The sequence below is a fragment of the Leucopleurus acutus genome (assembly GCF_964270905.1).
Source record: "Leucopleurus acutus genome assembly, chromosome: 4".
Classification (NCBI taxonomy): Eukaryota; Metazoa; Chordata; class Mammalia; order Artiodactyla; family Delphinidae; genus Leucopleurus; species Leucopleurus acutus.
Window position 1 is genome coordinate 72,671,684 of NC_139146.1, and position 14,247 is coordinate 72,685,930.

At 45.8% G+C, this 14,247-nt stretch overlaps 1 protein-coding gene across 1 annotated transcript in view; it reads right to left on the reverse strand.

Moving 5' to 3' along the window:
• SCFD2 (sec1 family domain containing 2) overlaps positions 1 to 14,247 on the reverse strand; it is a 394,032-nt gene that overhangs the window by 20,260 nt on the left and 359,525 nt on the right. Inside the window, exon 7 of the mRNA XM_082838240.1 lies at positions 4,562 to 4,696. Within this exon, the coding sequence (XP_082694366.1) occupies positions 4,562 to 4,696 (135 nt within the window). The remainder of the gene's footprint in view (positions 1 to 4,561; positions 4,697 to 14,247) is intronic.

The following is a 14,247-nucleotide window of genomic DNA, read 5'->3' on the forward strand; positions in this document are numbered from 1 at the left end:
ACAAACATGGGCAGTAGAAGGAGGTCAGTGGTGTTAATAGAGCATGAACTAGATGGCCTTCTATTATTTACAAAAGCAAACAGAAAAGTGAGAGATGTGGAAGAGAAAAGCGACCCCCAAAACCTCCCCTGACAACAGGCACCCCCCTGCCGAACACTGTTCGGACATTTCTCCTGCTGGCTCCTCTGAGTCTTCACACTACAAAACCAGCCTCTTTGCTTCCGTTCTCTTCTCCAGAGAGACAAAGAAGGTGGAAGAAACAGATTTCCATGCTGTCTGTGGACAGAAGACGAGCCCACCAGGTTTCTTTGACAGAGGCGAGGTGGGCTTCCGTCTCCCCCAGCAGGGCAGTGCTGGGCGGTGAGCGGAAGCCCGTGGGTCGCTGCTTCTCTGGGGTGACATAATGACAGAACAGTGACTGGCTTCGCCTTGCTTAGTAGCTGCTGCAAAGGAGGGTCAGGGAATACGCTGAGGGTCACTGGAGTTGCCTGGTCTGGCTGCTGCCTTCTCTCCCTCGTGAAGTTGTTGAAACGTAGCTTCGGCTTAAGGGCAGTAAGCTGGAAAGAGGAACCACTGACTGAAGCCCGCTGCTCTCTGAATGGGCGCCCTCACAGGGCCACTCCCAACCTTTAGCGGGTGCCTGCTGTGTGTAAGGCCCATGCGGGTGCCCCATGCTGAGGATGCAGGAAAGAATGAGACCCAGATCAGCCCTCCTTTCGCATAGCCATAGCTTTCACCTCCTTTTTTTTTTTTGCGGTACGCGGGCCTCCCACTGTTGTGGCCTCTCCCGTTGCGGAGCACAGGCTCCGGATGCACAGGCTCAGCGGCCATGGCTCACGGGCCCAGCCGGTCCGTGGCATGTGGGATCCTCCCGGACCGGGGCACGAACCCGCGTCCCCTGCATCGGCAGGCGGACTCTCAACCACTGCGCTACCAGGGAAGCCCTCACCTCCTTTTGATTGTGGCCGAAAGCAAGAAATTCATTTAAATCACAAGTGTGTATGTATGTGTGACTCAGTTTTTGGTTTCACGTTGCTAGCCTGTTCTATTTTTCTTCGTTAAGAAGTGCTGATTACAACATATTGAACTGAGATCTTGATTCACTGATGTGCAGTGGATGAAGCCGTTCAGTTAGAACATGCTAGTCTGGAGAAAGATACCTAACACGTATAATGATAAAGCAAGGAATGAGTGCAGTCACAGAAGTGCGCACACAAGGTCCAGAGCCCTGACGAGACACTGGCCTGGAAAACCCTTTCCTATGTTTTTCCTATCACCATCATGGGGACCCCCAGTACACTCTGCGGTAATGTCTGCTGGTCTCTTTCCCAGAACATTTCCTGCTGGCTTCTCACCCCCCGCGTAGGCTACAGATACTGCCTCTAGTGACTGAGCCAAAGTCATCTGTGAAACCGCCTGTGAGTCCACAGACAGGATGGGGACAGATGAGCAGCTCAGCTCCCTTTCCAGCCCTACAGCTCTCCCATTTGGGCGACAGTACCCCAAGCACAGAAGGAGCCCACGTGGACACCTTTATTTCATCAGGCTCTGTCTGTTTGTTCCCTTCAGGCACAGCATCGGTGGGTCTTGAGTGAGAAGGGGGGAAGCAGGTCCCAGAGGCAAAGAGCAGGGCAGCAAGTGGCCTGAAAGCAATGGCTGTTGGCTGCTGATACAGAATGAAGATGCAGTGTGTGGAAGCAGCTCACACCACTGCGCAAATTTCTTCTCCTGGGGCTGTACTGCCAGTGAGTCCCGGGACCAAGTCCCAGAGAAGCAGACAGGGTAACAGCAGATGACCCCGGGAGAGCTCCCTCACACGGATGACCAGTCCGGGCGTGGAGATGACTGAGGAGCTGCATAGATACTGGAGAGGGAAAGCATCTGTGCTAATGAGTCGTCAGGAAGAAAAGAATTAATGACACATGAATATTTAACTTCCAAGAAAATACCTGGCAGCATCCTGGCGCCAAGAAATGTGGTTAAGAGCGCGGGCTCTGGAATAAGACTGACCTGGGAACCAATCCTGCTGTCCCATTTCCTGTGTGCTGTCTGGAAAACACCTGAGAACGGAGGGGAGGATGACCCAATTTGGGCCTTCTGGAAGTTCACATCTACTGCTTAAGCTTTCTGAGCCTGTTTCCCCACGGGGAAAGCAGGGATAATGAAAGGGGTGTTGTGAGGCTTGAACCTGGGAATGGCTGATTCCCTGGTACAGCTGACCACAGGTTAGCTGTTTGACTTTGGTAGTGAAAAGCATCAGAGGACAGGACCAGGGAGACTGGTGAATGGCCGTGGCCATGAGAGGCTCCGTCTCTTCTATCCACATCCTCTTCTTTCCACTGGCCTTAAACCAACGCAGAAGACACTTCTCCTGATGGCATCATCCCCCATCTCAAAGACGGAGGTCTTTGAGAAGTCACTGTTAGGTCCTCAAAGCCCTGCAGTTCCTTTTTCCATTTATCCCAATTTTGTTTAAACTTTGAACACATGGGCCAGGGGTAACTTTCCTTGCCAAGTTCTGTGGAATGATGGGAAGAGCCGGGCACAGAGGCCCATGTAGAAATGGAACAAAATGATTCTCCCTTGGGCTGCTGGGGTGAGGAGGGCTACTGGGCCAGCCCGCCAAGACTCTCCCACCCCCTGCAGAGAGATGAGAGCCCCTGGCTACTGAGAGCAGAGGCCCGGCAGCTGCGGGGCCGAGGAGTGGATACTGACAGCTGCTGGAAGAACACACATTCCTTTTTCTTAAATCCATTACATGGAAACCTCTCTTTGAGATCAGTCTCCAGGGGCGGGGGCATCTCTTCATGAGCTCTAATTCCAAGGATTTGAATGGAGAGAAACACAGCAGGCCAGTGCTGGCCCAGGACGGTTCTAAACATCCTCTCAGGCAAAGCTCCCCTTAGGACAGAGAAGCTTCCGACCGCAAGAAGAGCTGTAGAAAACACTCCGTGTAGTTTAAAAGGGTAATTTAAAAATGTGATGTCTCACGGTTCATGAAACAGTGATGGAAAATGCAAGTGGACAGTCCTCCTACAACAGACAGTCTATGCTGGCCTCCAGAGAGTTGCAAAGTCCGTTAGCACATTAAAGGCACTGTGAAATCTGACAGCAAAGAATTTCGGGTTAATTTTCTGTTTATCCCATGGGTTCCCAAACATATTTGGTCACAGAACCCTTTCGCCAGGACACAGTTCTTTCCGCAGAACATCACTGGCCTAAGAGTGAGTTAAGGCCTCCTCTCACTGACACCGTGCCTCCTTGCAAATTAGAAACTCCTGCAGTAAGCAGAGTGCAGACAGGTTCGAGCCTCCACGTGTGCCCTTGCCCTGACCACGGACGCAGCAGCCTGACTGGGAAAGGACAAAATGAGCCGTCCTCAGACTTGACGGATCAGGGCAGGAAAGTCCACTCTTGTTATTTTAGTCTCTCTCCAAGGTTAAGTCCAAGCTTATGAATGAAGGAATAGGGTGCTCGGGTGGAGAAGGTCAGAGACCACCTCTAGCCTGGAAGCTTCTGTACAAACTAGCCACCACGAAGGGCTGTTGGACAACCCTGGGCTTACATTTAACATGGGAGTCCACGAACACTTTTGAGAAGCTGAACTGTGCTGCATTGTTTAAAAAAAAAAACAAAAAACAAAACAGAGGGAAAATGCACCAGCCGCGCGTTGCATCAGAAGCTGATGATAACTGGGACCACTGGGAAGGAGACTGGGTGTCCATTCCAGCCGTTTACTGCTTGGTTTAGAGTCTGATTGGCTTCCGTCCTCCGGCTTTTGGAGTGGACCAGTTTTCCTGGCACATGCATTTATTGAACTCTGAAAGGCCTGATCTTCTATGCAGATTAATTCATGATTTCAAAGATGCTTTGAAGCTGGCAAAACATTCTGTTATTTCCAAGAGTTATTACAACTGAAATCCTGGCACAGAAGAGGAGGTCAGCCTGTAATCTTGTTTAGATCTTTTTAAATTTAGAAACTTTATAGTGGGTTAAAAATAGATCACATTTGTGTACTTTTCCTCCTTTCATCTCCACTGCAAAGGCTGTTCAGTAATTTTGACCTACCCTTAATACTAGCCAGGGAAATTCTCATGCTTGTCACCCAGGAGTCTGCTAAGCCCAAATAAAAGTCATTTTCAAATGGATTTTGGGGTGATGCTAGTCATACAACTGAGCAGAGTCACTCATTATCCCACATAGTAAGTTCCAGAATTAAGAGCACCGGGCTACCACTAAGATCTGTGAATGGTATGTGGATTCCTGTTAAGTGAAAATGTGGGCCACGAGGGAAGTTTTCAATAGTGCTACCCTGGAGGGCTTGTGTCCTTACCTATTGATCAGAAGAGATCATAATGCTTAGGTCAAGGGAAGCTGTATGAGGCCGGAAGGTCAGGCTGCTTATAACCGAAAGTTAAATGAAGATTGCACCCGATTTCAGAAGGGCCAAATACTGGACGTTCTCCTTTGTGGTGCTCGCCAGGGTTAAGGGGGTACCAGCATTTTCAAGCCCAGCAAAGACAGCATTACACTCAGGATTACCTCGTCATGGTTACTTTACCTTCATGAACATGCTAAATCCAGTTTTAAGGAGATCAGTGAGGCCTGAAGACATGTGTTCAATGTCAACGGGATCTGGCCTCTCAGGATTAAATATTTCCTCCACAACCTGCTTCAACAACGGCTTATAGGATGCCTGCAAAGACAAAACATTGTGCTGTAAGTAAAAGGGTTTGTTTGATTTACCTAGAGAGAGCAAATCTTTGCACCAAAGATTTCGTTTGCACCAAACGAAGCAAAACCAGTTTATTCTGATACTGAGCAATGGCTGTGATTCTCCGTGTGTGAAAAGACAATATGACAACATTGATTTGGGGGGGGGAACTTTTATCCCACTACACTAGCACTATTTTTTATTCCTCACACTCCCTTCCATAAGCAAATGCCTCTCACCAGAGCTATAATCCTAGTATGGCTAATTTTTCAATCTAGATTTAAAGTGACAATTTTTTGCATGAAGTATACTGAAAAGCAAAGTACTGTCAGTTGATATAGACAGGAAGACAATCTCCTAAACATTCTTAGAATTATGCTCCCTTCTGCTAGGATCCCGAATGTTTTCTTACAATGTATTGTCACTATCCAAGTCCAAAGCAATCCCTCCGTCTTTTAGAGAGGTCAACTCCAAGTACAAACTGGCCAGAAAAAGCAGCCAAGATGCCCAAAGAAATCTGACCAAGGTCAGGGCTTAGAGAAAGCAAGCCACGCAGACTATGAGAATTTCAGTAGAATTAAGTAGAATTAAATTAAATTAATTAATTTACAGCAACTACAGTTTGGTAAATGGGTGCTAAATCTATCCACATTTAGGTAGTATTTGGAGGCAGCTGCCTCTGACCAATGTATATTCCAGGCATGTTCCCCCACCTCTTTCCTTATGTCTCCTCACTACCAAGCTTTTCCTCTCTCCTTCCCTTCGCATCGGCTGGACCACCTTCCTCTCAGTCTTGTTGCTACCTCTGCTGCTCCAGATACGTTCGGCAGCCCAGTTTGAGCGTGAAGGGTGAAGGAAGAGGAATGTCTTCCCTCAAAGCACTCTGCTATATCTGTTACAGGCTCAGGAAAGCCAGGCTATGACAGCACTGTAGAGATGTCATGAACTGTTCCTGTCTTTGCACTGGCCAAATCTGTAACCGGCCTCTAGCCAGTGTGGAGGATATCTGGTATGTTAACTTCACCTCTGGCTTCATCTTGCTTTTCGTAGTCATTTTTTGCTCTTATTTCCCCCTTATTCCAACTTTCTTACTTGATATACCTTAGAAATATAGCAGGGTATAAACCATCAAAATCATAAACAGTCGTTTAGCTAGAAGGGAACTGGTGCATTTATCAAGGATAAGATGCAGGGAGAAATAGCAGCTGTTGAGTTGAGGGTGCAGCTCTCCTCTGCTTATTAGTCAAATAGACCATTGCGTGCCCAGAGATCTCATAGGCAAATGCTCACGAAAGGGAAAGCACTGGGCAGAGACACCGATAACACAGAAACTGAAAAAAACAAAAACTGTGAGTCAACCTTCCTAATACCAACATAGATTTTAAAAATTTATCATACAGGCAAAAATACAGAGGTTTGAAAGTACACTTTTTTGATGAGGCTGTGGGGAAACAGACACGCTCATATACTGCTGGTGGGAGTGTAAATTGTTACAATCGGTGTAGAGAGTAATCTGGCAATATCTATCGAAGTTACAAATGCATCTGACTTAGCAATTCCACATCTAGGAATTTATCCTACAAATATGCTAATATATTCAAATGAGATCCACAAAGGACTGTTTATTGTTTATAATAGCAAAAGATTAGAAACTCATTTCATAAATGGGATACATCCACACGAAGGAATGCTATGGAAGCGAAGAGGGAAGTTCTGTGCTGATGGTAAAAAGCAAGGTGCAGAATAAATCGTGAGTGGAGGAAGCAAGGTGAGGAACAGTGTGTATGATGGGCGTTTGTGTAAAATGTGCCAAAGGGAATACGAAACTTTGCATTTGCTGAAACATGCAAAAAATAAACTCTGGTGTGATATACAGAATCACCATGAGCAGTGATCATGGAGTGGGGGACCGGACAAGGGACAAAGGTGAGAGGAAGCCTTTTCACTATATTCTTTTTTTAAAAAGCACAGTTAAAACACCACTACACACACACACACACACACACACACACACATACACACACATACACAAACGGCAAGAATGGCCTTTTTTTCCCTCACCTGTTCAAAATTAATAAATTATTTATGCATGGAAGAGATTCGAGTAAAGCACACCAAAATGTAAACAAGGGCTAACTCTAGGTTCTGGGAGTAGGGGACATTATTTTCTTTTTTTTCTAAATTTTAGAAATTGACAGGTATACTTCTGGAATCATAAAACAATCCAATAAATATTTTCAATGTTAAAAAAAAAAAGGTCATGGAATGGCCTCTGAATTCTACAAATCCTCTTCCCTGAGTAAATTGTCTTGAAAACTTTTCTACCATCTCAGCCTTTCCGGATATTTAATCTCCTAAACTTTAATCTCTTTAAACTGCTCTCCAGGGAGAAGTCCTTTGGCCAATACTCTGCTACCCTATCGTCATTATCATCAAATATTCATTGACTGCTTCTTTAGAAACAGAATCCAGCTTTTGGACAGGCACATGATCAACTGGCTGAAAGACTCCATTCTCCAGCCTTCTTTGCTGTTGGGTCTGCAAGTTCTGGGCAATGAGATGTAAGTAGAAGGGGAGTGGGACTTTCAGAAGTCTTCTATTTTTAAAGGGGAAGGGTATGCTTTCCTCCCCTTTCTCTGTTTGCTGCCTGGAACATGGAAGTGATGACTGGAGCTCCAGCAGCCACTGTGTAAGACAGGGCCATTCTTTAGAGATACTGGAGCAGAGGGCTGGAAGAAACCCAGGTCAGTGGAGACTGGGGGAGCCACTATAAACATAACACGGATGTACTGAATCAGGACCTACTTATGTGACAAGACAAAACCTTGCATGTTTAAGCCTTACGTTTCAGATCCTGTTACTTGCAACTGAATGCAATTCTAACTGATACAAAGCACAAAGGGAAGATAAAGAAAGAAAAAGGCCATTTCTTCTTTCCAGGAGTTTACAGTTATTTGTTTTATTAGTCTACATATAGTTATATAGAATAACATTAAGCAGAACCACAGAGAAGTACACATACGCTGTCACATTTAAGACAGGAGAGAGTATACCCCCAACCTACAGAAAACAAAAGAGGCTATTGCTCCCCGTAAGATGTACCTTCTGTAAGAAGGAAGAGTAGTGATCCTGAGAAGAGCTCAGGTACAGGAAAAAGTTGGTCCTGTTGTCCAGCTAAAACACTATGCCTAGGGCCTCCTCTGTGCAAAGTACAGAGTACCAGGGTGACAGGACTGCTCTCAGGGCTCCAGAAGCCCCCATGTAGACTGTGAGACAGGGAAAGAAGGAAGCGTAGAGGGTTAGGGATCCTGCTCTCTCCCTTGCTCCAATTTCAGCTTTCCAATTTCTTCTTTAAAACGACTAAGCACAGAACCACTAAATAACATTGTCCATTTAAAGAGCACGATTTGGGAAAAGACTTTCTTAGGTACAAAGCAGTACTAGTCTCGTAACTTCTTAGCAAACACATTTCTTAGTTTTCCCAAGTAGGGTTTTAATCATGAGAACTTTTGGCTCCTTCCTCACTTAGTTTGGACTTTTTTCTGCTCCAAATCATGTCACTGAAATCTGATTGAAATGAATAGCTTTTGGCAGTAGCTTCTTAGATGACGATCCTCTAACTGTCATGGAATTTTCTATTCAGCCAGAAGCTACCCAATTCTCAGCAAAGGACCATAGAAGGTGGTGATGGGGAGACAGATGTCTTGCCCTAGTGCCCTGCTCACAAGTTTTCCTCACATGTTAAAAAGGACCAGAGGGGAGATTCGTCGTGTAGTTTGTCTACATAAGAGTGTTAACCAGAGTAATTTAATTTTCCTAATCAAACATTCACTGTTAGTTCATCTTTCAGCGGGGGGAAGGAGAGGAATTAAAAACACAGACAAATTCATCCTTATTTCTCGCTTATACCATATCCAGCGTGTGCTGGCAGGAAGGGGTCTGTGCCCTACGGTGCAGGGCCTACACAATCATTCAGACACCCAGGCTCCTGCTATGGAGTAGCCCCACCAGTCCCTAGGGCGCTGGAATCCCACACTGAAGCCTTTGCATCTCATCAGCAGAGGATGAAAGAGAGAGAGTATGGAGGATTTCCAGAGAGATTTTATGAGCTCAGCCTGAAAGTGATCTCTATTACTTCTGCCCATTGTTCATTGGCCAGAATTGGTCACAAACCTACATTTACCTGCAAGAGAATCTGGAAAATGTGGTCTAACTATGCCAGAAGGAAAAGGAAATGGAGTTTGGGGAACATGTATAGCATCGTCTCTGCCACAGACACACCGTAAAGTCTGGATTGAAACATTAATATAACTATTTCCTTAATAACTGGCAGGTTGCTTGTTGTAGGCAAAGGATTATTAAACCTCTCTTCCCTTCTACATAAGAATCTGACCTTTGGTTAACTTTCTAGCTCTGTTTCCTTGGAAACCTGATAAGGGAAGAATGTCAAACTCTAGCCAGGCAAGATTGCTTATGATAAAAATGACCCTTGCTTAGTAAATTGCATTAGACTGGGGGAACTATAAATACTGGACAGAAAGCCAGGGCTTTGGGCTGCTCTGAGTATGATGACTCTTGTGTGGTTGGCCATGGCCCTTGGAGGAATGCTGGAAGTCATGTCAGTGGAGTTGTTTCAGAGAAATTGGCCCCTATAGGATATGAGGGTTTTAAGCCAGAGGACTCCTGCCCCTACCCTTCCCTCCATGTGAGTCTAGTTCCCTCACTGCTCAGCTGTCACTTCAGGACCAAACCGAACAGCTCCTGGGTAGCTGCATGGACTGCTTCATGATGGTCACAGGACTACCTGAGAGGAGAAAAATGCCCGCTGTTCCCTACCGCGAGCTATGGTCCTGTCCTGGGCAGACGGGTGCAAATGGGGGCTATGACCACAGAGATGACTTATGTACTAGGCACAGAATGCACGATGCCTAGGGCCCACAGGACTGTTAGCGACCCATGAAAATGGATTGATTTCTTTTAAAATGAGAAGAAAAAAATGAACTTTTTGGTCAAAGATTTTTTTTTTTTTTTTTTTTTTTTTGCGGTACGCGGGTCTCTCACTGTTGTGGCCTCTCCCGTTGCGGAGCACAGGCTCCGGACGCGCAGGCTCAGCGGCCATTGCTCACCGGCCCAGCCACTCCGCGGCACGTGGGATCTTCCCGGACCGGGGCACGAACCCGTGTCCCCTGCATCGGCAGGCGGACCCTCAACCACTGCGCCACCAGGGAAGCCCAAAGATAATGTTTTGATATATAATATTATTTGTCTCTATACCAATGAAACTATAATATAATTATATATGTAATTGCATATGTGTAAATATAAGAATATGAATATATTCAGTAATCAAATAACTATATTTATATATAATTTTTATAATATTTAATAAATATTTCTTCACATAAATATATATAGAGAGAGATTTTGATACAGGAAGAGGGCCATGAAGGTAAAAGTGCTAAGGGCAATGAAAATCACAGTGTGGCCCTGTATGACAGTCTCATGAGGCTAGCCTGAAGGTTTGGTAGAGCCTAATGAGACCCCCATGGGTGTTACACATGAAATAGATGAAGTTTCCAAAAAAAATCAGAAACTCTCTTTTTTTCTTTAAATGACCAATATCTGTTCCAGAACAAACTGGGCTTTTAATATACCAGAGTTAATCAAAATATGAAAAATAAAATACTTGTTTCTATGTCTCTGGTTACTCTTTCGCGGTATATGATTAGATCTATTCTTATTAGATCTGTTCTTATTGACCTGATTCCAACTCTTGAAGAAAGGTGTTGAGCATAGCAACAGTTGATGACATTACACATAAGTCAGAGACAATTTTGAGAAACTAGTCTAACTCCAACAGCTTCGTTTTTTTTTTTTTTTTGCGGTACGCGGGCCTCTCCCGTTGCGGAGCACAGGCTCCGGACGCGCAGGCTCAGCGGCCATGGCTCACGGGCCCAGCCGCTCCGCGGCATGTGGGATCTTCCCGGACCGGGGCACGAACCCGTCTCCCATGCATCGGCAGGCGGACTCCCAACCACTGCACCACCAGGGAAGACCCCAACAGCTTCTTGAATTTGGCGCAACATAAAGATGGCCTAGGACAGGGGTCCCCAATACCTGGGACACGGACCGGTACCAGTCCTAGGCCTGTTAGGAACCGGGCGCACGGCAGGAGGTGAGCGGCGGGCGAGCGATGCATCATCTGCCGCTCCCCATCGCTCGCGTTACTGCCTGAGCAATTCCCCCACACACACCCCGTGGAAAAATTGTCTGCCATGAAACTGGTCCCAGGTGCCAAATAGTTTGGGGACCCCTGGCCTAGGATATCCGTTTCCGAGAAAACTGGAGTTGTTGCCACAATCACACCCCCCAACTGTCATGCTGCTGACCTTGGCTTTGCTGGTTGGTGTTGGTGCAGCCAGGACCTCTCTTGGTCCTGCTATTGCAGAGGCTTCTCTCTTTTTTTGCAAAACCGACTCTGAACAACCAAGTTCTCAGAACTAGATTTGTACTGAGAGTATTTATTTTGTTTCAATCCAAGATTGTACAGAAAAACATTTGTTCAAAACTGGTCTTAGCTTTGACTACTCCATGGCTTATTTATTTTTATTTTTTGCTGCAGTATGACTGATTTTTTTTCTCCTTTCATCTTCTGAAGGAAAATGGTTTGCGCTGCAGATTAAAAAGTGGTTCATTTGTCTATCTGTTCATCCATCCATCCATCCTTCAAACCAGAAGCAGATTACTTAAAATATCTTTTGATTAAAGTCCCTTCAACTTCAATATGAGGAAATCAAAGCCCAAAGCTATTAATTAACTTGCTTGAATTCAAACAGGCAGTTAGAAGTTAGACTACAGGACAGAGCCAAGTTTCCTGGCCCCCAGCATAGCCCTATCTCACGCAGAGCCTTTCAGAAAGGATGCTAGCAGGTCTAGGGTGAGGTAGATAGAATCAGAAGGAAGAACAGAGCTTAGTGCTTGCAAAAGACCAGCTGGTGGCCAGAGCTGGGGATTGTTGATGTTGATGAAGAGACTGGGCCTACAGACTGTTCAGAGTGCATATTTCACCGGGCACAAGATGAATCAGGCCTCCTTGGGCCCTGCTGGTTCTAAAGGCTCTGGTTCAACATGCCGGAGGCACAGAGGACAGTGCGCATCTGTGGGAAGTTTCCTCCAGGGAAGCACAGCACTTTGAGACTTCTGCCAAAACCCGTCATGCAAGAGCCGTGCAATATTTTGTCTGAAAGGGCTCATAAGCTCCTTGCCCTGAGTCATCTGAGAAACAGCAGCACATCAAACACTGACATTTAGGAAGGAGGTTAAGCCTCCCATTAAACTGGAACATTTGTAGTAAGAAATGAAAGCATAAGAAGACTTGCTGCACAGGCAAAACTGGGGCTTATGTTTCCGGTCAACAGAGTCTATGGACAAACATGACTTTTCCAAACAAACGGGTGTCAGCAGTAGACTCTGACCAAATGCCACAGCTAACAGGACAGTCAGCTTAAGAATGACTCCCTTTCTGTGTAGCCCATCTCCTAATAAAGGAAATGACGAAATGCTACGAAAGAGGACAAAGAGAAGGTCTATTTTGTCCTTTACTACAACTGTTAGAGACAATGCTTACATAGCGCTGTCTATGTGTCAGCTCCTATCCTGAGAGCTTTATATATATTATTCAGAGCACTTTTATGAAGGAGCTACTACTGTTAGCTCCTGCTTACATAAGAGGAACTAGGCACAGAGAGGTCAAGTAATTTGCCTAAGGTTACACAGTTAGTAGGGAGCAGAGCTGGGCTATGAACCCAAATGTTGCTGTTAACGTACATGCTAACCTCCCTCTCACTAAGAATTAAGAACATAAGAAATGCCTTTCTGGATAAGACCCACAGTCCAGGACCCACCCATCCATCCACCTCTCCACCCACCCCTAGGTGGCAAGCATTGTGCTGGGCTCTGCATGCACCGTGGTGAGCAAACCCAGAAGCCGTCTCCAGCTTTGGTGGTGTGTTCTTCAAATAAAGAGCTCCGGTGGCAGCCTCACGGTCCCCATCACTCTCCTGGCTGTGGCAGAGGTACTAGCTTCCTTGGAGGGCCACGTGTGTGGTGATGTTCTGCGCTCACTTCTGGAGACCTAGTCTAGATCCCACTCCTCTAGCTCTTTCAAGATTTTACATGTACTTAATTTCTTGTATGGAATCCTGCTCTCCTTAAAATGACGAGAGTGGTGTCTGCTTTCTGCGTCTGAGCTGTGGCTGACACATTTTCCGAAAGGGCTAAAGGATGAAGGTTAAGTAAGAAGTGCCTCAGGCTAGGAGAGGAAACAGGAGTGGCTCTAAGAGTCAACTCATTTGCATCGGAGCAGGAGAGAGGTACCCTGGGAGGGAGGCTGGGGCTGGTAGGGGCCCCGAGATCCAGGGGAGAGAGCCCGATACATAGCACTGGTCCCAGGGAGCCCGGGACGTCCCAACTAGATTCTGTGTAGGAACAGCATGGAGCTAGATAGAAAGCACAGTTTTTTCCTGGAGCTGAGGACCAAATTGGGGGAAGGGATGGACAGAAAGTTGCCCAGCCAAGGTCCATCTTCAAAGCTAAACAAAGCTGGACTCTGTTTCTACTCTGGACATTTGTTGTTTTCTATCTATACACATTTTTGTCCCAACAAATCCTCCAACATGTGATAAAAATACATGTAGCACATTTAAGATGCACCCAACAAATATTTATCGAGTATCCACTATGTGCAAGATACCACTCTAGGCACTGAAGATATGGCAGTGGACAAACCAGATCAAAATCCCTGTCCTCAAGGGGCTTCCATCTGTGATTGAAAACTTCTTCTTTTTTTTAAATAAATCTATTTATGTATATATGTATGTATGTATTTATTTATTTGGCTGCATTGGGTCTTCCTTGCTGTGTGTGGGCTTTCTCTAGCTGCAGCAAGCGGGGGCTACTCTTCGTTATAGTGCGCGGGCGTCTCACTGTGGTGGCTTCTTGTTGCGGAGCACGGGCTCTAGGCATGTGGACTTCAGTAGTTGTGGCACGCAGGCTCAGTAGTTGCGGTGCGTGGGCTCTAGAGCGCAGGCTCAGTAGTTGTGGCATGTGGGCTCAGTTGCTCCGCGGCATGTGGGATCTCTTCCCAGACCAGGGTTCAAACCCGTGTCCCCTGCATTGGCAGGCAGATTCTTAACCACTGCGCCACCAGGGAAGTCCTGAAAACTTCTTTAAGTTCAAAAAGTGTTGAAAAACTCAAACAGGTAAAAATTATCCATAATCCCATCAAAAATTCTTCCTCTACATATGTGAGTATAAAGCAAGAAGCCAGAGTTCCTCCTTGTGCATCTAACCCTTTCTGTGCCCCACATGTAACCATTGTAAAATTTTCCTAAAATGTTAAAGACTTATTAAATATATACACCCATGTACTTTTTATTTTTAAACAAAAATAGGATAATGCTTTACATAATGATCTATATCTACACCCAACAGATGTACATCTACACCCAATAGAACATGAACCCGTTTTATTC